We start from the raw sequence: 23880 nt of genomic DNA, 5'->3' as shown, positions 1-23880 counted from the left end.
AAGCTATGGATGCAAGGCTAGGCAAGCTCCAAAATTGGGGCTTAGCCAGGGAGGATTCTTAGGTTTGATCAGGAAAGAACTGAAGCGTGAGCCTGTGTGGAAAAAAGCAGGTTTATTGAAGTGGCCACAGCAGCAGAGTGGCTGTTTCCTGCAGAGCAGAGTGACCCATAGGCAGTGAGCCCAGAGTAGCAGCCAGCGGGCCGCTGACTAACTGCACTTATACTGACTTTTAATTACATGCAAATTAAGGGGCGGGTTACCCAGAACTTTATGAAAAAGGAGTGGGGAGTTTCCGGAACCATAGGAGGTAACTTGCTGACCATTGCTATGACATCATGGCACCGGTGGGGAGGTCTTTATGCTAATAAGCGGTGAGGGTAATAGAGTTTGCTCTCCCGGCTATCTGCTGGTTCGGGCTGTTTTTAAAGTGCGGTCCCATCTTGACCAGATCCTGTTCTGATTAGCTAGGTTGTGACTAGAAAGCAAGTCTCCCTGGTCTACCTCACTCTCTCTCCCACCACTCACAGGATGAACGTTGATTACAAACGAACAACAAAAACTCCTTTTCTGTTGCTAGAGGTTTCCGCAGCTGAAAAGCTCCCACGTACCTGCATTGCACAAAGACTAAAGCTGATTCAGACTTGGCATGGCAGTGACTTATTCCAAGTACGAGATGACATGCTTACTCTCCCACGCAAGCGTTAGTCACTGCTATTCCGCTGTTTACCTCTGACATTACACAAAAGAATCTTTCTCTCAGCATAGTCTTCAAGCATAATATTTGCCAGACACTGTAGGTAGCCCATTCAGCAGCCACCAGGCTGCCACCTTCCTTGCTGGTGGAGCTACCCCCCACACCCACTTTTTAATTTTTTTTTTTTTTTTTTTTTGAGACAGAGTTTCACTCTGTCACCCAGGCTAGAGTGCAGTGGCATGACCTCAGTTCACTGCAACCTCCATCTCCCAGGTTCAAGTGATTCTCCTGCCCCAGCCTACCGAGTAGCTGGGATTACAGGCATGTGCCACCATGCCTGCCTAATTTTTGTATTTTTAGTAGAGACGGGGTTTTGTCATGTCGGCCAGGCTGGTCTTTAACTCTTGACCTCAGTGATCTGCCCACCTCAGCCTCCCAAAGTGCTGAGATTATAGACGTGAGCCACTGCGCCTGCCTGGAGCTACCTCTTTTTATTAAGCTTGTGAAAAGCACCTGCTCATCTTCTCAGCACTTCACGCAACCAGGAGGATAGAATTTGACTCAATCCTGGTCAATGGGTAAGAACTAAGCCCACCAAGAACGTCTGATTTATGTCTGATTGGAAGGTCAGAAAGAATCTGTCAGTGCCGAGACTCCGAATTAAACACTAAACTGCCACTGAGCCTCTTGCAGTGGAAAGGTCTTCTATCTGCTCTTACATGCTTTTGTTTTTTTCTATCATTTGCAGCCAAAAGCAACTTTTCAATACAGGTACAAACTCTACTGCTGTGTTTACAAGCTTCCTGGAAATTATGTGACTTGTACCTCCTTTTGCTATAAAAAGCACCTTGATTTATGGCAGTGTAGTTTTGCTGTCTCCTCTGTATTCGGTGACAATATTAATCAATTTTGAATAGGAAAGCTACATGTGGCAGTTGTTCTGAGAAATCCCTATTGCTTTACCCAAGAAGTCATTGTGCTTTGAAAATGACACAAGAGCTCTGAAAGGTTCATGCGACTGTTTCATAAAGTTTCAGAATGGGCAGCACACTAGGAACAAATGCATGTCAGAACCAATACAATCCACCTGACAGGGCGTATAATACCTTCTAGATATTTTCAGGTTTTAACTCACAATCATTTATCCCAGCATGAATGTCTATACTATATGTGCACTGGGCTCAATGTTTAAAAGTCAGTATTGACTTTGATGGCATTATTCTAAATTGTAGCAATGATATCATTTTTTAATCACAACTTCCATGTGTTTGAGCCATTGATCCGTTTTGTGATTCAGGGATCTAACACAACACAATAGCCAAACCTGAAATTGCAAATGCAATGAACATACACAGTAACGCACAAAGGAAGAATATCAGAAAAATAACACCTTGTCAGCCGGGCACAGTGGCTCACACCTGTAATCCTAGCACTTTGGGAGGCTAAGGCGGGTGGATCACGAGGTCAGGAGTTCGAGACCAGCCTGACCAACATGGTGAAACCACGTCTGTACTAAAAATACAAAAATTAGCTGGCCATGTTGGTGCGTGCCTATAATCCCAGCTACTCCAGAGGCAGAGGCAGGAGAATCGCTTGAACTTGAACCTAGGAGGCAGAGGTTGCAGTGAGCCAAGATCATGCCACTGCACTCTGGCCTGGGCGACAGACTGAGATACCATCTCAAAAATAATAATAATGAAAATGGGCATGGTGGCACACACCTGTAGTCCCAGCTACTTAAGAGGATGAAGCAGCAGGATAAGTTGAACCCAGGAGGTGGAGATTGCAGTGAGCCAAGATCATACCACTGCACTCCAGCCCAGGCGACAGAATGAGACTGCCTCAGAAAATAATAATAAAATAAAATAGAAAATAACAACTTGTTGCCCGAATTTAGACAAGAGTTCATTGCCATCCCTGGAGTCCATGTGCCACACAATTATCAAGGATGCAACACTGTTTCTGTGCAAATCAGTTTCAAATGTTTGAGATATATGGGTTTCTTGCTCTTTTTCTCTAAAGCCTACCACTTAGAAAACCATTGACCACCAGCAGTTCATAGAACATATTTTAAGAAACATCACTCTACGGTCAATTTTTTTTTTTTTTTTTTTTTTTTTTTTTTTTTTTTTGAGATAAGATCGTGCTCTGTTGCTCTGTTGCCCAGGCTGCAATGCGGTGGTCCAATCACAGCTCACCATGTCCTCAACCACCCAGTCTCAAGTGATCCTCCCACTTCAGCCTCCCAAGTAGCTGGAACTACAGGCACATGCCACCATGCCTAGGTAATTTTAAAATTTTTTGTAGAGGCGAGATTTCAATATGTTGCCCAGGCTGGTCTCAAATTCCTAAGCACAAGCATTCCTCCTGCCTCAGCCTCCCAAAGTACTGGGATTACAGGCGTGAGCCACTGTGCCCAGCCACAAAGGCTGAATTCTTACAAAGTCTCATCATCTGCCTCCGTACTTGGGGAAACTACGTAATAAGTAGTCATCCTGGGGACTCAAAAGCTTCACGATCCACAGGGATTTGGGACCCTCTGCTGATGTATGGGAGAGGTATTTTTGGCTGGAGGTAAGGGCCTCTTCCCATCTTCCCTTCAAATCACTCAGCTGCCTCCCTTCTGTTTTCCTGGATTGAAACATCCACACGGTGTGAGTCCCCTCGCTGGTGACAGTTGCAGTGGTATCACTCGAGGTCGGAAATGGCTTGCCTTGTGTGGCCCCAGCTCAGTGCCAGGCACCATGGTGAACTTTATGTTAGGATGGCGGCATAATAACAAGAATGACTTTATTGCGGGCAGCAGCTCTCAATGTGGCACCCCAAAGCCCCCTTCAATCACTCACTATATGCAGACAGAGTGCCCTTCAGCACATCCTAGGACTTGCAGGAAACACTTGTGAGTACTGATCACTCCAGCAACCTTTCCAGTGGGAGGAGTAACCACTGGGGTTGTCCCTTCTCTATCCTTTGCCCCCTCCACCTCACAGCTCCACCAGCTTCCCATCGGCACCAGCCCTGAGAATGGAGTGAGCCGATTAAGGGGTCAGGTTACTCCCAAGAAAGGGATATTCACAACCCTACTCTGGTTAATTTCCTGTCCTGGTCCCAGGCCTCAGGGCTAATCAGGGCCCACCGTGGTAAAGGGACCCACATCCACAAAAGGCCTTTTTTTTTAGACCTCTGACATATTTCCCAAGAGCAGTAGATGCATCTTCTTGTACATGTTTTAATTTATTGACACTAACATTTAAAGTACGCTCCTTAAAAATGATCATATCCTGGCATTTCTTCATTTACTATATTTGTAGCCTCAAAAAATAGAAGTGGTTGGGTCTCTTTTGTCCCTGGGGCTGGGTAAACTGCAGCCACACCCCGGCCATGTCCCTCCCTAGGGGGCGCTCCTCCCTTCCAGCCAGCAATGCTGCCCAACGCTGGAGGCCATCTCTGCAGAACCCAGCACACAGGCGTCTCACTCCCAATTCAGCCTGGGAAATCGTGAGAGCCCCGCGATGAAGCCATGAGCTGATGCTGTCATGACACGAACTCACTGAAAACAATGGTGATAGGGGCCGCAGAGCTTCTCACACCGTGTGCCCTGAAGCCCCCACTCTGGGATGGAAGGGGACTTCTCATGGGCCGCTGAAGAGTTCAGACATTGTCCTGAGGGTAATGGGGAGCCGCTGAAGATGGGTAGGGATGAGCAGCATGTTCAGAACTGTATTTTAGAAAGATCCGGCCGGGCGAGGTGGCTCAAGCCTGTAATCTCAGCATTTTGGGATATCAAGGCAGGTGGATCACCTGAGATCAGGCGTTCAAGACCAGCCTGACCAATATGGTGAAACCCCATCTCTACTAAAAATACAAAAGTTAGCCCGGCATGGTGGTGAGTGCCTGTAATTCCAGCTACTCAGGAGGCAGAGACAGGAGAATCACTTGAACCCAGGAGGCAGAGGTTGCAGGAGCCAAGATCACACTGCTGCACTCCAGCGTGGGTGACAGAGCAAGAATCCAACTCCAAAAAAGAAAGAAAGATGCCATGCCTCATGGGGGAAGGGAGACGGAAGCCTGGGGGTATTGTCCATGTATTTCTAGGTGGAAATTGCGAGTCAAACCCTTTGGGGAACATGGCAGCGACCCTCTCCTAAGGGTTTCCAGTTGGAACCTTGACAAGACACAGGCCCCTTCCCCAGCAAGATGCTCCTCCCGAAGACAGGAAGCAGGCTGATCCCAGCCGCTCCTGGTGCAGTGGTTCCTGCCCCTCAGGCCTGACGGGGAAGGGGAAGTCAATGTGGAAGCCTCAAAGGGGAGAGGAAGTCCAAGGCCAGGAGGGGATCATCTCTCACTGGGCAGGCTGGGGGTCTGATGTCCTGTTTTCTGGGGCAATTTGTCCATTTGCCTTCTCCATCATTTCCTTGTACTGACGCTTGAAAAAGCCAACCTGTGGGAGAGGACGGAGAAGAAACTCAGGAAGTCCATTCAGCGGAAGAGAAGACAGGACTGAGGGAGACTGAGGGATCACTATGTGCTGGAATCCCTGCTAGGTTCCAAGCACTGCTCTAGGAACTTCACATGCATGTGTCATCTAGATTTAGCCAAATATATATATATATATATATATATATATATATATATATATATATTTTTTTTTTTTTTTTTTTTTGAAACAAGAGTCTCACTCTGTCACCCAGGCTGGAGTGCAATGGCGCGATCTCGGCTCACTGCAACCTCCGCCTCCCAGGTTCAAGCGATTCTCCTGCCTCAGCCTCCCGAGTAGCTGGGATTACAGGCACGCGCCACCACGCCCAGCTAATTTTTGTATTTTTAGTAGAGACGGGGTTTCACCATGTTGGCCAGGCTAGTCTTGAACTCCTGACTTCAAGTGATCCACCTGCCTCGGCCAAAGTGCTGGGATTACAGGCGTGAGCCACCATGCCTGGCCTAGATTTAGCCAAAAGTCCATGATCTGGGTAGAGTCACCTTCACTTTGAGAAATCAAGGCCCAGAATGGAGCAGACACTGGCCTGCAGTCAAAGACGAAAAGAATCTGTGGTGACGTCAGCATTCAAACTGGGTCTGTGCTTTTATATGATAATCTGCTGTCGAGAGAAGCTGGAGAAGAGTGGGACGGAGAGGCAGAATGTTTAGAGGAGGATGGAGAATCACTAAGGAGGGGGCCGCTGGGGGCGGGTGATCTCGCAGGTGGGAGGCAGTTTCTCATATGAAGCAACCCTGCAAGTACGTGCCTCTGCTTCAAAGTGAGCTCCTTCTCACTCTGCAAAAAGACTGGGACCAGATGCTGGTGGGGTCCAGCGTGGCAGAAAACACTCACTTTGTTTTTTGTTTGTTTGTTTGTTTTATTGCATTTTAGGTTTTGGGGTACATGTGAAGAACATGCAAGATAGCTGCATAGGTCCACACGTGGCAGTGTGATTCGCTGCCTTCCTCCCCTTCACCTGTATCTGGCATTTCTCCCCATGCTCTCTCTCCCCAATTCCCCAACCCCCACTGTCCCTCCCCTATTTCCCCCCAGCAGACCCCAGTGTGTAGTGCTCCCCTCCCTGTGTCCATGTGTTATTGTTCACTCCCGCCTATGAGTGAGAACATGAGGAAAACACTCACTTTGTACAGTGCGGCTGTGATGAGCGCCAGCAGCAGCAGACCCCCCACGGAGCTGCCCACGATGAGTGGGGTGGGGTTGTGGATCTCGTACATCTCCAGCACCGTCATAGTCTGAAGTGGAGGTGACCCCGTCAGAAAGCGCCTGTCCTCCTGCCATCCCAGACTCCCCATGGGTTCCCCAACCTTTAACTCCCTCCCCTGCTCCTTGGCCCTGCTCCAAAGGGCGAGATGCAGCAGCACCCATGCCCTTAGGGACAGCTGTCCTGCCCAGAGACCTTCACCCTCCTCTCCCAGGCTTACAAACCCCCACCCAGCACAGCTGATGGAGCCCCAGGGGCCCTCTTTCCAGCCTGGCCACTGCCCCGACACAGTCTCTACCTGAGCCCTCATAAATGCCTCCTGTCCCGGAAGCTGGGAGTACACGGATGTGTCGAATGTCATTTCAGCCACACTCACGACGGATACCTTCTTCTGCGACGTCTGCAAAGGGGTTGGGGAAACCTATGGAACTGGCTCTGGGGAGGCTCAGAGCTCCGGGGACAGCCTGGCTTGCAGATGGGCACAGACATGCCAGGTCCCGCCTGAGTCCGGGGCAGGGGCTCTGCCATTGCACCCACGCACCTGGCGGACCCAGCCAAAGCTGAGGTTGCCCTTCAGGGTGAAGTCCAGCTCCTCCTGGACGCTGAAGGAGGGAACGTCACAGCGGAACCGCAGGCAGCCAGCAATGGAGCAGTCCTGGGGGCAGAAAAATCACATCAGGCTAAGAAAGATGAGTATGAAGGTCGGAGGCGGCATTACTCAGTGTGATTCGAGGGCAGCGGCCGAATCTGCATGCAAAAGGCTAGCTCAGCAGGATGGATATGGAACATGAACTCCTGGGTGAAATTTCTCTGATGTGCTGCCTGCAGTGAGAGCTGGCCCAGAACCCTCCTCACCAGCACAGGATTCTTCTGAATGTACGCCAGGAAGTCAGACACTGGGGGTGCAGTTTTCTCCGAGGAGCACCGAAGAGATGGGTCCTGGGGGGAAACGCAGAGAACAGGCGTCTCCGCTGGGACCTCAGGGACTCATGAGGGGCACAGCGAATCCAGGTAAAAAGTGCATTCACAGAGCCACACACAGTCCTCGGGTACCTGGGGATGGGAGACCTCCACCTCCGTCCACACAGCCTCCTGGTTCAGCTCCACAGGCACCCAGAAGCTGATGCTGACAGGCAGGTCCCTCTGTCCGAGGTTGTTGACCTGCGCAGAGGACAGTGAGGGCAGAGCCCCTGCCAAAGCCCACAGCCCTCCCCAGCCTCCCGCCCCAGCCCAGGCTCCTGTGTCTCCACCACCTGCCTGGAATCTGTGTGTGGCCACACGGCTTTCCTTCTCCTCGGAGGCTGAGAAGTTGAAGTACTTGGTGGATTGTTCATGGCTGGAGAGAGGAGAGGCATTGGTGGGTGTGAACTACCACGGGGCCTCTGCAGGACGCATTGGCTGCAGCATGAGGGGACAGGTGGGGCCTTGGCATGTCCTAGAATGGGGGCTGTGGCTGAGTTAGGTTAAAAGAGAGTTTAGAGGCCAGGCACAGTGGCTCACGCCTGTAATCCCCACACTTTGGAGGCTGAGATGGGCAGATCACCTGAGGTCAGGAGTTCAAGACCAGCCTGGTCAACATGAAGAAACCCCGTCTCTACTAAAAATAAAAAAAATTAGCCAGGCGTGGTGGTGGGCACCTGTAATCCCAGCTACTCAGGAGGCTGAGGCACGAGAATTGCTTGGAGCCAGGAGGCAGAGGTTGCAGTGAGCCGAGATTGCCCCACTGCACTCCAGCCTGGGCAACACAGTGAGACTTGGTCTCAAAAAAAAGAGAGAGAGTTTAGAAAAGCAGGGCTGGGCTTCTAAACAAGGGCTAAGTGGCTGAGTGCAGTGGCTCACACCTATAATCCTAGCACTTTGGGAGATCGACGTAGGAGGATCACTTGAGTCCAGGGTTCAAGATCAGCCTGGGCAACATAGCAAGACTCCATCTCTACAACATAATTTGTTAATTAGCCAGGCAGGGTGGCACATATCTGGAATCTCAACTCCTTGGGAGGCTGATGTGGGAGGATCACTTGATTCCAAGAGGAGTTCAAGGCTGCTATGAGCTGTGATCACGCCACTGCACTCCAGCCTGGGCAACAGAGCAAGACGTGGGCTCTTATTAAAAAAAAAAAAAAATGGGTGCAAAGAGCTAGTAGCTGCCTGCAGTGGGTCTGGGCAGTGGGTGCAGTGAATGGAGAAGAGAGCTCTGCCACTGACCTGTCGGAGAGCAGGGGCCAGAGCCTGCCCCCCATTCCCCGCCACAGCTTTCCTTCCAGCCCTTCGTGGAGACATAGGATGCCAGGGGCCAGTGGGACACGGCACAGGGCTGTACCAATGTGACCAAATGCTACTGAGCATTGCCCCTCCTCGGTCCCCCTCAGGCCTCCCCTGGGGCCCTTTTCTCCCATTTTCTTGGCTTTTCCGGGCCTGGGGCTTGGAGGTGAGGGAGGGCCCACAGCAGCCTCTTCACAGGGTCTCAGTTTAAGGTCCTGAACCCTTCTTGGGCACAAGCCTGGAGACCTAGTGGCCAGCTGTGTCCGTCACACCGGTGGCCGGTCTCACTTCCGCCTCACTGCTTCACTCTTCTGGCACCTGTCCTCTAGCTGGCATAGTCCAAATGCCAGCCCACCACACCTACTTTGGAGCCTCATTCCTTCTCTGCCAATTTTTTGTAGAGATGGGGTCTCACTATGTTGCCCAGGCTGATCTCGAACTCCTGGCCTCAAGTGATCCTCTCACCTTAGCCTCCCCGGAAAGTGCCCCAACCTGGCACTCCCTGCACCTCAACCCACAGGGTCACATCTGCCGTGTGTGACTGAGCTGTGGGCCACACATGCCTAGAGGAGGTGAGCTCTGCCAGTGGGGCCCCTGCCAGCAGGTGCGAGAGCCTGGGCACAGCCCAGCACACAAGCTCAGAGCGTGCGCCTGGCTGGGAGCCCCGACACGTGCAGGTGCAGGTGAGGGTGGAAAACAGGCAGAGGAGAACATCCAGCAATGCACACCCCACAAGGTCGGGGGTCAGTCTGATTTTGATCACACATAACAGCGGCTCAGCAAATGTTCGTTGAATGTCTAATGAACGTATGGAAAATAACCACAGTGCCGTGCCTGCCACACAGCAACTTTGAGGAAGGCATGGGCTGAAGGGAGGTGTCTGCTGAAACCTGACCTTTTAGTTTCAAGCACCTTATCTCACCCTCCCTGGCAGCAGTTCAAGGCCCTGTGTTTTTGTTGTTGTTGTTGTTGTTTTGTTTTGTTTTGTTTTTTGAGACAGCGTTTTGCTCTTGTCCCCCAGGCTGGAGTGCAATGGCGCAATCTCAGCTCACTGCAACCTCTGCCTCCCGAGTTCAAGTGATTCTCCTGCCTCAGCTACCTAGGAAGCTGGGATTACAAGCGCCTGCCACTACACCCAGCTAATTTTTGTATTTTTAGTAGGGATGGGGTTTCATCATGTTGGCCAGGCTGGTCTTGAACTCCTGACCTCAGGTGATCTGCCTGCCTCAGCCTCCCAAAGTGGTGGGATTATAGGTGTGAGCCACTGTGCCCGGCCGGCCCTGTCTTTTTACCCAGCTTCTCCCTGACATACAGCCTCCGTGGCAGGTAGGTCATCTGTCCCTATCCTTCCCCTAGGGTACTGGGAAGAGGAGGAGGGCCTTCTAAAAGCTCTGCAGGGTACAAGTGTTTTCCCAGGACAAGAAGAAATGTCCTGTTCAGATGCCAACGGACCCTCGATGCTGTGGACCCGTCCGTGTTTAATTGACTCCTCTCCTTCCAAGGGGCCCTAGCCCTATCTCAGAAACCCACATCCCCTGCACCCCTGCAGTACAGAACCACATGGCCCTAGATGGGATTCGGGCTTGAACCAGGATAAGTTTGCTCCCCACTGAGGCTTAGAAGAATATCAAAGGTAGAGACATGTCTCATATCTCCTGGGGAAGCCAAGAGAATGTTGGTGCTTTTGAGAAAGGCTTTTAACCTCTATCGAAACTGGGATATAACAATATTATTATTATCATAATTAGCCCACAATAGACATTTGTTGACGGCTGGGCATGGTAGCTCACACCCATAATCCTAGCACTTTGGGAGGCCAAGGTGGATGGATCACTTGTGGTCAGGGGTTCGAAATCAGCCTGGCCAACATGAAACCCTGTCTCCACTAAAAATACAAAAATTAGCTGGGTGTGGTAGCGCGTGCCTGTAATCCCAGCTACTCCAGAGGCTGAGGCAGGAGAATCACTTGAACTTGAACCTGGGAGGTGGAAGCTGCAGTGAGCCAAGATCATGCCACTGCACTCCAGCCTGGGCAACAGAGGGAGATTCTGTCTCAAAAATAAATAAATAAATAAACAAACAAACATGGGCAAAGGACACTAGCAGATACTTCTCAAAAGAATACATATATGGTGTTTCAGTAATAAAACATTAACCAAAAGGTAAAATAAAAAGAACATTATACAAATGGCCCCCAAAAAAGTATGGAAAAAATGCTCAGCATCACTAACCATCAGAGAAATGCAAATCAAAACCGCAATGGGAAACCATCTCACACCAGTCAGAGTGAATATTATTAAAATGTCAAAACAACAGATGCTGGTGAGGCTGCCGAGAAAAAGGAACCCTTCTACACTGCTGGTGAGGAAGTAAATTAGTTGAGCTACTGTGGAAAGTAGTTTGGACATTTCTCAACAAACTTAAACACCGAGCTACCATTTGACCGAGCAATCTCATTACTAGATATATCCCTCTCTTTCCCAAAAACAAATAAATCCTTCTACCAAAAAGAGACATGCACTCATACGTTCATAGCTGTGCTACTCGCAATAGCAAGGACATGGAATCAACCTAGATGCCCACCGGTAGAACACTAGATAAGGAAAATGTACATATACATGGTTCATATACACCACGGAATACTATGTAGCCACAAAAAGAATGAAATCATGTCCTTTGCAGCAACAGGGATGGAGCTGGAGTCCATAATCCTAAGAAAATTAGGGTAGGAAGAGAAAACAAAATGCCCCATGTTTTCACTTACACGGGGGAGCTAAGCACTGGGCACACACGGACACAAAGGTGGGAAGAACAGGCGCTGTGGACACTGGAGCATGCAGGGAGGATGTGGGTTAAGAAACTGCCTATCGGGTCCTGTGTTCACTACCAGGGCGGTGGGATTCATAGCCAAAACGTCAGCATGATGCAATATTCCCATGTAACAAATCTGTACAGGTACCCCCCCGATCTAACATCAAAGTTGAAATAAAAATTTAAAAAGTAGCCCGGGTGTGGTGGCTCACACCTGTAATCCCAGAACTCTGGGAGGCCAAGATGGGTGGATCACCTGAGGTCAGGAGTTGGAGACTAGCCTGCCAAAAAGACAGTAAAACCCTGTCTCTACTAAAAATACAAAAATTAGCTGGCCGTGATGGTGTGTGCCTGTAATCCCAGCTACTCCGGAGGCTGAGGGAAGAGAATCGCTTGACCTTGAACCTGGGAAGCGGAGGTTGCAGTGAGCTAAGTTACAAGTGCGAGGTTACACCACTGCACTCCAGCCTGGGCAACAGAGCGAGACTCTGCCTCAAAAAATCATAATAATAAAATAAAATAGAAAACAACAACTTGTTGCCTGAATTTAGGCAAGGGCCCATTGTCATCCCTGGAGTCCACGTGCCACACAATTATTAAGGATGCAACACTATTTCCGTGCAAATCGCCAGTTTCAAATGTTTGAGATCTGTGGGTTTCTTGCTCTTTTTCGCTGAAGCCTACCGCTTAGAAGAGCACTGACCACCAGCGGTTCGTAGAACACATTTGAAGAAGCATCACTCTAGGGTCAATTTTTTTTTTTCTTTCTTTTTGAGGTAAGATCTTGCTCTGTTGCCCAGGTTGGAATGCGGTGGTCCAATCACAGCTCACCGTATCCTCAACTTCCCAGGCTCAAGCGATCCTCCTGCCTCAGCCTCCCAAGTAGCTGGGACTACACGCACATGCCACCGTGCCTGGGTAATTTTTATCAAGGATAAAAGGAAACAAACAGACCAAACAAACATGTTGACTGGTAAGTGCTGCTGGCAATATTATCTAACACCCAAAACCTAACACATCTCAGATGTTCAGTTGCTGCAGGGGACAAGGTCTATCCCCATCAGGGTGAGACAGAAGAAGCCCTTTGCCTGCGGCGGGGCGCCTGCTGACCTGCTGGCCACGGTGTAGACGGTGTACTTCACAGGGAGCTCCAGCTGGAAGGTGGTCTTGCTGGTCCTGGGGGTGTTGTTCTCGCTGGAGAAAGAGGAGAGACCTGGTTACCAAAGGCCCCAGAGGAGGAGGATGTGGAGTGGGGCTGGAGGTGAGGGGCACTGCCCCGGCCTGGCCCGGCTCACCTGCTCACATTGGCTACCAGAAGCAGCCGGTCTCCCAGGACAGCCTTGGGTGAGATGTCAAAGGTAGCCAAGAAGGTGATCTGAGGAAAGGCACTGAGGAGGTCACAGAGCAGTAAAGACAGGGCGGGGAGGGGGGTGGCAAGGGAACAGAAGCCAGGCTGACCTGGGTGCCCTCACGGAAGATGAGGTGGTTGATTCTGCAGCTGGTGCTCCAGGTGCCCTGGCTCCCAGCTGGGGCGCTGTCACATGTCAGGCGCAGGGAGCGCAGCTGTCCCTGTTTCTAGGCACAAGAAAAAGCAGAGGTGTATTAGTTGAAATTGAAAGCAATGGCAAAAACCACAATTACTTTTGCATCAAACTTACTATAACAGTATTCCAAAGACAATCCGTAAAGTAGTGATGAAGCTTCCTGGAGCCCACCTTAAGGTTATGTTTTTGTTTGTTTTTGAGACCAGGTCTCACTCTGTCACCCAGGATAAAGAGCAGTGATGCAGTCGCAGCTCACTGCAGCCTCAAACTCCTGGGCTCAAGCTGTCCCCTCACCTCAGCCTCCCGAGTAGCTGGGACTATAGGCACACTCCACCACGCCTGGCTAATTAAAAAAAATTTTTTTTTGAGATGGGATCTCACTATGTTGCCCAGGCTGGTCTTGAACTCCTGGCCTCAAGCATCCTCCCATCTTGGGCCCCCCCAAACACTAGGATAACAAGTGTAAGCCATCACACCCAGCCAAGGTTATGTTTTTAAAAGCTCCCCCATGGCTATCTGGTCAAACTTTCTTCCAAAGTAGAAATCTCAAATTTATGAAAATGTTCACCTTTTTATTGTTATTTTAAAGGCCTCTTATTATGGAAATTTTGAAACACATCCAAAAGTAGAGAGACTAGAAAATCAACCCCATATATCCATCACTCATTTTAAGTAACCAATGTTTTTCTACTCTTGTTTCTACTCTGTTCTCTTTCCGAATACTTTAAAGCATGTCCCAAACATCATATTTGTGGGAAGTAGAAAAGTTCCTCTTTAAAGCTTTCTTTCTTGTTAAAGAATGCATTTGCTAATGACACTTTGTTAAGCCCTTATCCTATGTAGCTGTTAAGACACACCATGCTTACAGGAGCGTAATACATTCTATATCCTTGTACTTTCAAAAGATATCTGTGCTGGATGTGCTCACAGGCATGTCCCAGCTGGCAGCCTATGCCCATTACCTGTTTTAAAAAGTTTTAAGTTGTTAGCCAATTGGGTTTTAGTTTAAATTGTAAGGTCTGCCTCCAGCCAACGGAGATCAGACACAGCAGTAAGAACGACCCCAAATGTGTAAGGGATAAATATATCTGCTTTTCCTTCGTTCATTGTACTCCGGCAGCAAGAGGGCTAGCGAGAGTACCCTTCCTGCAGTCCAAGAAGTAAAAATTGCGTTGCTGAAAGATAATTTGTCTCAGTGCTGATTTTTCTTTGTGGCACTGAGTATCTGTTTCCAACAATATTGTTTCATCTAGAAATACTTCAGTGTATACCACCAACAGATAAGGTTATTTTAAATGTAACCAGAAGACTCAACAAATCACAGCCAACAAAATTAACAATTACTCCTTAATATACCAATGTACCAGTCATGTTCTATTTTCTTAGATTGTCTCCAAAAATGGTATTTTACGGCTCATGTATTAAAATCAATATTCAACACATTACATTTGGTTGATAGGTCTAGGGTCACTTTCAATGACAGTGATCACCCCTCACATGCAGAGATGGCCTTTCCTGGTGTGTTCTTTGATACATTAATCAAAATGTGCCTCTGTCGGGAATACAAGACTAAGAGAAACAGAGCAGATTAACAACCAAACATTATGTGTGGACTTAGCTTGAATTTGGGTTCAAAGAGACCAGAGGTAAAAAGATATTTTTGAGGCAATTACAGAATTTTTACTATTATCTTAATACCAAGGAATCACTTATTACATTGGGTGTGATAATGGTGTTGAGGTCATATAAGATGTCCTCATTGTTTAGAACTATGGAGTGTGTCTTTGTCTGTTCCCTGCTGCTATAACATATTACCACAAACCAAGTAATTTATCAATAGAAGCTTCATGTTTCTGGGAACCGGGAAGTCCAAGAGCATGGCACCAGTATCTGGTGAGGGCCTTTGTCCTATGTCATCTAACAGCAGAAGGCAGAAGGGCAAGAGAGCACATGTGAGAGTGAGAGGGAAAGGGAACCAAACTTATCCTTTAACTAGGAACCCACTCCTGGGCCGGGCACAGTGGCTTACACCTATAATCTCAGCACTTTGGGAGGCTGAGGGGAGTGGATCACTTGAGGTCAGGAGTTCAAGACTCGCTTGACCAACATGGTAAAACCCTGTCTCTACTAAAAATACAAAACTTAGCTTGATGTGGTGGTGGGTGCCTATAATCCCAGCTACTTGGAGGCTGAGACACAAGAATTACTTGAACCTGGGAGGCAGAGACTGCAGTGAGCCAAGATCATACCACTGCACTCCAGCCTGGGTAACAGAGCAAGACCTTGTCTCAAGAAACAAAACCAAACCAAAACAAAACAAAACAAAAAACCACCCCACTCCTGACATAACGAATCTACTCTCGAAATAATAGTATTCATCCATTCATGACGGCTTTGCCCTCATAACCTAATCACCCCTCAAAGGCCCATCTTTCAACACTGTTGCATTGGGAATTAAGTGTTCAACATGTGAACTTTTGTCGATGCATTCAAGTCATAGCAGAGTGAGTAAGGAGGAGTACAATGACCCCCATGTCTGAGATTAGTTTTAAAATAATTCAGCAGGTCTGGCACAGTGGCTCATGTCTGTAACTTCAATACCTTGGGAGGCTGAGAAGGGAGGATTGCTTGAACCCAGGAATTAGAGACCAACTTGGGCAGCACAGTAAGACCCCCACTCTACAAAAAGATTAGCCAGCTGGGCATGGTGGCTCATGCCTGTAATCCCGGCACTTTGGGAGGCTGAGGCAGATGGATCACCTGAGGTCAGGAGTTCGAGACCACCCTGACCAACATGGAGAAACCCTGTCTCTACTAATAACACAAAAATTAGCCAGGCATGGTGGCGCATGCCTATAATACCAGCTACTCAGGAGACTGAGGCAGGAGAATCACTTGAACCCAGGAGGCAGAGGTTGTGGTGAGCTGAGATTGTGCCATTGCACTCCAACTTGGGCAACTCTGTCTCAAAAAAAAAAAAAAAAAAAAAAAAGCCAGGTGTGGTAGTTTGTGCCTATAGTTCTAGCTACTCAAGAGGCTGAGATGGGAGGATTGCTTGAGCCCAGGAGGTCGAGGCTGCAGTGAGCCATGATTGTGCCACTGCACTCCAGCATATGTGACAGAGGCGAGACCCCGTCTCAAAAATAAATAAATAAATAAATAAATAAAATGTTAGCAAAGGGGAAAAACTGAAACAAATGTGGCAAAATGTTGCTAACTGTTGAATCTGGGTGATAAGTTTGGGGGAGGTTTGTTGTAAATGTTTTAAATTTTTCATAATAACTTTTTTTTTTTTTGAGACAGAGTCTTGCTCTGTCACCAGGCTGGAGTGCAGTGGCACAATCTTGGCTTACTGCAACCTCCGCCTCTTGGGTTCAAGCGACTGTCCCACCTCAGCTACCCAAGTAGCTGGGATGACAGGCGCGCACCACCACACCAGCTAATTTTTGTATCTTTAGTAGAGATGGGGTTTTGCCATGTTGGCCAGGCTGGTCTCAAACTCCTGATCTCAGGTGATCCGCCTGCCTTGCCTTCCAAAGTCCTGGGTTACAGACGTCAGCCACTGCACCTGGCCATAATAACATTTTTGTATAAAAAGTCTGGTTCTCTTTGACTCCCCGTGGTCCTGGTTCTATATTCTAGCACAGGGATTGGCAAACGACAGCCACTATCTATACTTATACATAAAGTTGTACTGCATCTCAGGTATATTCATTCATAATCTCATTCATGTCAATCGCCGCTTTCACTCCACAACACCAGAGGTTAGCAGCTGTGACACAGACCACGTGGCCCACAAAGACAAAATATTTACTATCTAGCCCTCTGTAGAAAAAGGTTGCCACGTCTTCATGCAGAATGACGAATAAATTCATATGCTTGCTTCTACAGAATGGCATTTGTAAGTAGTTGAAGGATGAGATATGTTTTCCTTTAAAAGAGGAATATTGACATGATACGGAGTAGAAAGAAATTCGGGCAGGATTCCCTCTGTCTCCGCTTTCGTAGCCTCTCAGGAAATCATTCCTGTTAGTGTCCTCAAACTGCAATGACCGAAGTTGCACGCCACAAGAGCGGAGGCAAGCTCCAGATGGCGCAACCACCTCCAAGCCCCCTCCTGAACCGCACAGGAATCTACGCCGACACCCAGCCCAGCCGCCTCCTCCTTCCCCAGAGCGAGCACCTGGCCCTCTGCCACGTGGCGGTAGGACAGTCCTGCCGGGTGGGAGAAGGTGATGGCGGTTCCGTAGGAGTCTTCCCCGTCGTTCCACACCATCACTTCTGTGTTTAGCTCCAGGTTACTCCCCACCAGCAGGGTCTTCAAGCTGGGCATCAGGAGAGGGGAAGGAGAAGATGATTGTGTGACTGAGGCTAGAAATAAGCTGGGAATAAAATGGGGTGGGTGGGGATGTGGGAGATAGACAGGGGACAGGACACCTGGGTTCTTCTTCTTCTTCTTTTTTTTTTTTTTTTTTTTTAAAGATAGAGTCTTGCTCTGTCACCCAGGCTGGAGTGCAGTCGTGTGATCGTGGCTCACGGCAGCCTCCAACTCCAGAGCTCAAGCAATCCTCAAGCTGAAACCCCCAAAGCAGCTGGGACTATAGGCATGCTCCACCACACTCAGCTGACTTTTTTGTTGTTGTTTTGTTTTTGTAGAAATGGGATCTCACTTTGTCGCCCAGGCTGATCCCTAACTCCTGGCCTCAAAAGATCCTCCCGCCTCAGCCTCCCAAAGTTCTGGGATTACAGGCGTGAGCCACCGTGCCTAGCCGGGACACCTGGGTTTTGAGTATAGGATGAGACAATGTTAGGGAGAGCCAGGGACAGGAGTCCCAGGTTCCAGAAAGGAGGCTGGGGTGCCAGGGCAGATCTAAGGGCAGGGTGGGGGGGGGGCACTCACCCTGGGAAGCTGAAGGAGATGCCAAGATCGTCCTGGCAGATATGGTCGGCTCCACAGTTCTTCTCAAAGGGGAGCTGCATGGGAAGGCAATGGAGGGTTTTCTCTGAGACCCGGGCCCCACACTGTGTGCCCTCTTTGGGATACCCCAGCGCCAGGACTCACGGAGGCTGTGAAGTATCTCTGAGCATCGGCGGCCAGCATAGGCTGCAGGTTTCGGAAGTAAGGGAGGGGCTCGCCCACCAGCGTGAAGTTCAGACGCAAGGTGATGGGAGTCACAGAGTCCTCCACGCAGGCCTGGGGGATGGGCATGGGAGGGAGGAGGGTAAAGGGAACACTGCGCAGAGCTGTGCACCCCCGCTCCACCCACAGTTCTTTTTCAGCTCCCACGTGGCTTCCCCTTCCTTCAGGGCCTGCTCAGCGTCACCACCTCCAGGAGGCCCCCCGATGCCCTCTCAGTTCTCTTGCCTGGCTTGTCTTTGTTTTTTTCTCCTCCCCACAGACCTCCCGATCAGCAATGACTGTTTTGGCCACTGCTCTGCCCCTGACCCTCAGGCACGGCCTGTCTTTGAGGAGCAACTTGATAAATGCGTGTCCAGTGAATGCCTGAAAAAAAAACCCAGCCGGAAGCCCCAGACCTAGCTCTCAGGCTGCCCAACTCTCTTTCCTGAAATCCAACCGTGTGGCCCCTGGCCGCTGCAGCCGATCTCATCACTCGTTGGCTCGCTCGCTGGCTAACGTGCTGGGCTGAGCCACAGGGAGGCTGGAAGGCAGCCTGTTCTCTCCTGCCCTGCCCTCTGCCAGCCCCAGTGCGGCCGCCACCCACGCCTGTGCCCAGTCGCACCGGGAGCAGCAGATCGAATTTTTCACAGTGTGTCTTCAGCCCAAGGACTTGGACTCGGCTCAGACTCCGGCTCTTTGTTTCTTGGAAGGTAGCACGGGGACTCAGGCGGCCAGGGTCGAGGGCCAGGTCCAAGGTCACAGAGCTTTGGAGGTCACCTGTAGGTGGTCGCAGGGAGAGCGTTGAGAGAGACAAAAACCCCTGGGGTGGACAACGTGCAGGATGGGAGACAGGCGTCCAGGGCTGGGGGGACTCCAGAGGTCGGGGCGTCCTGGGTTGGAGGGAGAGGACTCACGGCTCCCGAGCAGGTTCCTGGAAATGTTGTCAATGTAAAGGCAGATGCTGGCCTGTCCCAGGGGCTGGTCAGAGACCTCCTGCTCCCGACACTCAAACGCAGACCGGGGGATCTCGGCAGGCATGAACTGCATGCTTGCCCTCACCCAGAGCACAGGTCTGGTCCTGCGGACAGAGCACCTACCTGAGGACAGCCCCTCGGCTGGGAGCCGAGAGCACAACATGGGGTGGGATGAGGGGTGGGCGCCCCAGTCTGGACCTAGGACCACCCGGGGGGTGTCCAAGGAAGGCTGCTCTCACCTGAGCAGGAGCACCTGGCCCCGGGCCCCCACCGCCAGGTCCACCAGTCCATCCTGGGTGAGGTCCTGACCCCCGCTCAGCGCCTGCCCGAAATACCGCAGCCTGGGGGACAGCTGGGAGCCCGTGATCCGCTGGCCAGAAGAGAAAAGGGTGAATCAGGCTGGAAGGCTGGGGAAGCACTTGGACGTAAGTAACAAGGGGAATATGGAGGTAGGGCCGTGGGCGAAGGACAGAAGGGGTGAGCTGCGAACAGATGTTACCAGGAAGAGCCTGAAAAGAGGAGATAGGGGTGGGGAGATGGTTGCTAAGAAAGAGATGTAGGAGTGGAGATTGGAAGGGTGTCCCGAGTGTCATTCATTCAACCAGTCTCTAGTTCTGATTCTGACTCCTCCGCCTCTGAGCCACAAGGCGGGGGGCAAGGACTCAATCTTTCTGTGCCTCGGTTTCCTCATCTTCCATATAAAGATACTATGAGCTCAGAGTTTAGCTGTGCACAGGAGAGGAATTCCTATGGTTCTTAGAACAGCACCCGGAGCAGGGCCAGCAGTCCGTAACATATCGCAAGGAGTGTTAAGGCGCTCGTCCAGCCTCACCTCCCTCATTGCACAGATGCGGGAAAAGGTGGGGACAGGGCCAACCCACAGAGCCTTTAAGAGGCTGACTCCAGACCTAACACCAGACCCTCCAACCCCAGGCCCAAGTCTCCTTTTTGTTTCTTGCTGTCACTCTGTCTCTTCAAAGGACAAGAAAAAGCTAGGATGCTGGGGGAATGGTCCCAGCCACACCCAGATTCCACCCTCTTGGGCACTGCCTCGCCTGTGGAATGTATCACCTTCATTCCCAGTGCTCCTGTTATGCCCAGTGCCTGAAAGAATGCGCCCTTTAAATATCTGTGCAATCCTGAAGCTAGCAGACATTAAAAGCAATAATAATGGGCCAGGCGTGATGGCCACGCCTGTAATCCCAGCACTTTAGGAGGCCGAGGAGGATGGATCATCTGAGGTCAGGAGTTCCAGACCAGCCTGGCCAACATGGTCAAACCCTGTCTCTACTAAAAATATAAAAATTAGCTGGGCATTAGCTGGATTGCATGTTGGCACACACCTGCAATCCAAGCTATTCAGGAGGCTGAGGCAGGAGAATCGCTTGAACCCAGGAGGTGGAGGTTGCAGTGAGCCAAGATTGCACCACTGCACTCCAGCCTGGGTGACAGAGCAAGACTCTGTCTCAAAAAGCAAGTAATAATAATGGGCCAGGAACACTGGCTTGTGCCTATGGTCCCAGCTACTCAGGAGGCTTTGGCAGGAGGATCTCTTGAGCCCAGGAGTTTGGGGCTACAGTCAGCTATGCTTATGCCACTGCACTCCAGCCGGAGCAACACAATACCACCCTGTCTCTAAAAAAGAAAAAGAAAAGGAAAAGGAAAAAGAATAATAATAATAATAAAATTTAAAAAGAAATTGACCAATCACGGAGGGAGTCCAGAAAAGCTCGGTGTACCCCCTCTAAATCTAACATAAAAGTTCAAAAATAAAAATTAAAAAAATTGGTTAAAAACACTAACAATCATTTGAGCCTTTAGCAAGGTGAAATCTTTTTGCTGGTGGAGAGTCTTGCCTGATGGTGACATGGTTGACTGATCACAGCGGCAACTGCGGGAGGTTGGGATGGCTGTGGCCATTTCTTAAAATAAGACAGCAAGGAAATTTCCTGTATGGAGGGACTCTTGCTTTCATGAAATTTCTCTCTGGAGCATGCGATGCTGACTGATAACCTTTTGTCCACCATAGAGTTTCTTTGAAAGTTGGAGTCAATCCTCTCAAACTCTGTGCTGCTTTATCAATTACATTTATGTAATATTCTTTTTTTTTTTTTTTTTGAGACACAATTTTACTGTCACCCAGGCTGGAGTGCAGAGGTGTGATCTTGGCTCACTGCAACCTTCACTTCCCGGGTTCAAGTGATCCTTGTACTTCAGCCTCCTGAGTAGCTGTGATTACAGGTGTGCGCCACCATGCCCAGCTAATATTTTTGTATTATTAGTAGAGACAGGGTTTCACCATGTTGGCCAGGCTGGTCTCAATCTCCTGACCTCAGGTGATCTGCCTGCCTCAGCCTCCCAAAGTGTGGGGATTACAGGCGTGAGCCACTGCGCCCAGCCCGTTTATGTAATATTCTTAATCTTGTGTATTGTCATTTCAGTAATGTTCATAGCATCTTCACCAGGACTAAATTCTCTCTAAAGGAAAAAAAAAAAAAAAAACACTTTCTTTGCTCATCCGTAAGAAGCAAGTCCTTATCTTGCTTCTTGTATCTGTGCAAGTTTCATCATGAGATTGCAGCAATTCAGGCTCCACTTCTAATTCTGGTTCTCTTTCTATTTCCACCACATCCATAGTCACTTCCTCCCCCTGAAGTCTTAAACCACTCAAAGTCATCCATGAGAACTGGAATCGGCTTCTCTCAAACTCTTGTTAATGTTGATATTTTGGCCCCCTCTCATGAATAATGAATGTTCTTAATGGCATTTAAAATGATGAATTTTTTGCAGAAGGTTTTCAATTGACTTTGCCCAGATCCATCGGAAGAATCACTACCTATGGCAGCTATAGTGTTATGAAATGTATTTCTGAAATAATAAGACTTGGAAGTCGAATTTACTCCTTGGTCCGTGGACTGCAGAATGGACATGTGTTTGCAGGCATGAAAACAACACGGATCTCCTTGAACTTCTCCATCAGAGCTCTTGGGCGACCAGGTGCATTGTCACTGAGCAGCAAACTTTGGAAAGAAATCTATTTTTCTGAGCAGCAGGTCTCCAGGGTGGGCTTAAAACACTCAATCGACAATGCTGCAGACAGACGTGCCGTCACTCCAGCTTTGTTCCATTTCTAGAGCACAGGAAGGGTAGATTTAGTATCATTCTTCAGGGTCCTGGGATTTTCAGAACGGTAAATGAGCAATGACTACAACTTGAAGTCCTACCAGCTGCATTAGCCTCTAACAGGAGGGTCAGCCTGTGCTTTGAAGCGTTGAAGCCAAGCACTGACTGCTCTGCCATGAACGTTCTAGACGGCATCTTCTTCCATCAAAGCCCGTTTCATCTACATTGAAAGCCTGTTGTCACGTGTAGCCACCTTCATCAGAGATTTTCTGGAGAACTTGCTGCGGCTTCTCCATCAGCCCTTGCTGCTTCCCCTTGTGCTTTTATGTTTTGGAGACAGCTTCTTTCCTTCAACCTCATGAACCAACCTCCACTGACTTCAGACTTCGCTTCTGCAACTTCCTCACCTCTCAGCCTTCTTAGAACTGACGACCATTTGTGCCTTGCTCTGGATTAGGCTTTGGCTGAGGGGAATGTTATGGCTGCTTTGGCCTATCCAGATCACTCAAGCTGCCTTCATAATAGCAATGAGGCTGTCTCACTTATTATTCATATGTTCACTGGAGTAGCACTCTTAATTTCCTTCAATAACTTTTTCTTTGCATTCACAGTTTGGCTAACTGTTTAGTGCAAAAGGCCTAGCCTTTAGCCCGTCTGGGCTTTTGACACAGCTTCTTCACCAGGCTTAATCATTTCTAGCTTTTGATTCAAAGTGGTGGTGGCTCATGTTGGTATTCCCAGTCTGTTGGGAGGTCGAGGCCAGCATATCACTTGCGGTCAGGAGTTCAAGACCAGCCTGGCCAACATGGCAAAACCTTGTCTCTATTAAAAAATACAAAAATTAGTCAGGCATGGTAGCATGCACCTGTAAACCCAACTACTCAGGAGGCTGATGTGGGAGAATCACTTGAGTCCTAGAGGGGAACATTGCAGTGAGCTGAGATCACATCAGTGCACTCCAGCCTGAGTGACAGAGTGAGACCCTGCCTCAATCAATAAATAAATAGTGAGAGACATGTGACTCTTCCTTTCACTTAAAGATCATTGTAGAGTTATTATTTGGCTTAATTTCAATATTGCGGCATCTCAAGGAATAGGGAGGCCAGAGGAGAGGGAGAAAGAGCCCGGGGAACTATCAGTGGTGGAGCAGTCAGAACACACACATTTATGAAGTTTGCCTTTCGTATATGGATGAGCTTCATGGTGCCTCAAAACAATCGTAACATTAAAGATCACTGATCACAGATCACCACCACAGACGTGATAATTACAAAAAAAGCCTGAAACGCCGTGAGAATCACCAAGCGTGACACACAGACACAAAGCGAGTGCGTGCGGTTCGATAAACGGCACCAATCGAATTGATCCGTGCAGGGTCACCAAACACCTTCACGTGTAAAACACGCAGTGTCTGCAAAGCGAAGAAAACAAGGTATACCTGCGTGTGATGGGTTGTGGGATGGAGTGGAAAGAAGGAAAAAATCATGGTGGGGCAGTGAATCCAGAAAGGCCGCCTCTTAGAACCAGGCCTGTGGGTGTAACCAAGCAATATTTGTAACCGAGGGTCTACACAAATATACCTCAAAGCCACCACAGCAAAGGAAAGTCAAACAAATCGGTACAGACTGCAGTTTCATGACAACACATGAGC

The 23880-nt window shown here is 49.3% G+C and overlaps 1 protein-coding gene across 3 annotated transcripts in view; it reads right to left on the bottom strand.

Moving 5' to 3' along the window:
* Positions 1 to 2816: 2816 nt before the first annotated feature.
* The window catches only part of ITGAX (integrin subunit alpha X), a 35393-nt gene continuing 14329 nt past the window's right edge, over positions 2817 to 23880 (bottom strand). For all 3 annotated transcript variants that reach the window (XM_074382050.1, XM_039478159.2, XM_039478160.2), the window contains 16 exons: positions 19346 to 19476; positions 19047 to 19210; positions 18755 to 18909; positions 18076 to 18207; positions 17914 to 17987; positions 17197 to 17338; positions 12928 to 13044; positions 12765 to 12844; positions 12580 to 12663; positions 7654 to 7732; positions 7450 to 7557; positions 7252 to 7335; positions 6938 to 7051; positions 6695 to 6796; positions 6317 to 6427; positions 2817 to 5135 (listed from right to left, as the gene is read on the bottom strand). In XM_074382050.1, coding sequence (XP_074238151.1) covers positions 5037 to 5135; positions 6317 to 6427; positions 6695 to 6796; positions 6938 to 7051; positions 7252 to 7335; positions 7450 to 7557; positions 7654 to 7732; positions 12580 to 12663; positions 12765 to 12844; positions 12928 to 13044; positions 17197 to 17338; positions 17914 to 17987; positions 18076 to 18207; positions 18755 to 18909; positions 19047 to 19210; positions 19346 to 19476 — 1776 coding nt within the window. In that variant the 3' untranslated portion in view covers positions 2817 to 5036. The remainder of the gene's footprint in view (positions 5136 to 6316; positions 6428 to 6694; positions 6797 to 6937; positions 7052 to 7251; positions 7336 to 7449; positions 7558 to 7653; positions 7733 to 12579; positions 12664 to 12764; positions 12845 to 12927; positions 13045 to 17196; positions 17339 to 17913; positions 17988 to 18075; positions 18208 to 18754; positions 18910 to 19046; positions 19211 to 19345; positions 19477 to 23880) is intronic.

The sequence above is a fragment of the Saimiri boliviensis genome, chromosome 12 (assembly GCF_048565385.1).
Source record: "Saimiri boliviensis isolate mSaiBol1 chromosome 12, mSaiBol1.pri, whole genome shotgun sequence".
Lineage (NCBI taxonomy): Eukaryota > Metazoa > Chordata > Mammalia > Primates > Cebidae > Saimiri > Saimiri boliviensis.
This window is presented reverse-complemented; position numbering and strand designations above follow the sequence as displayed.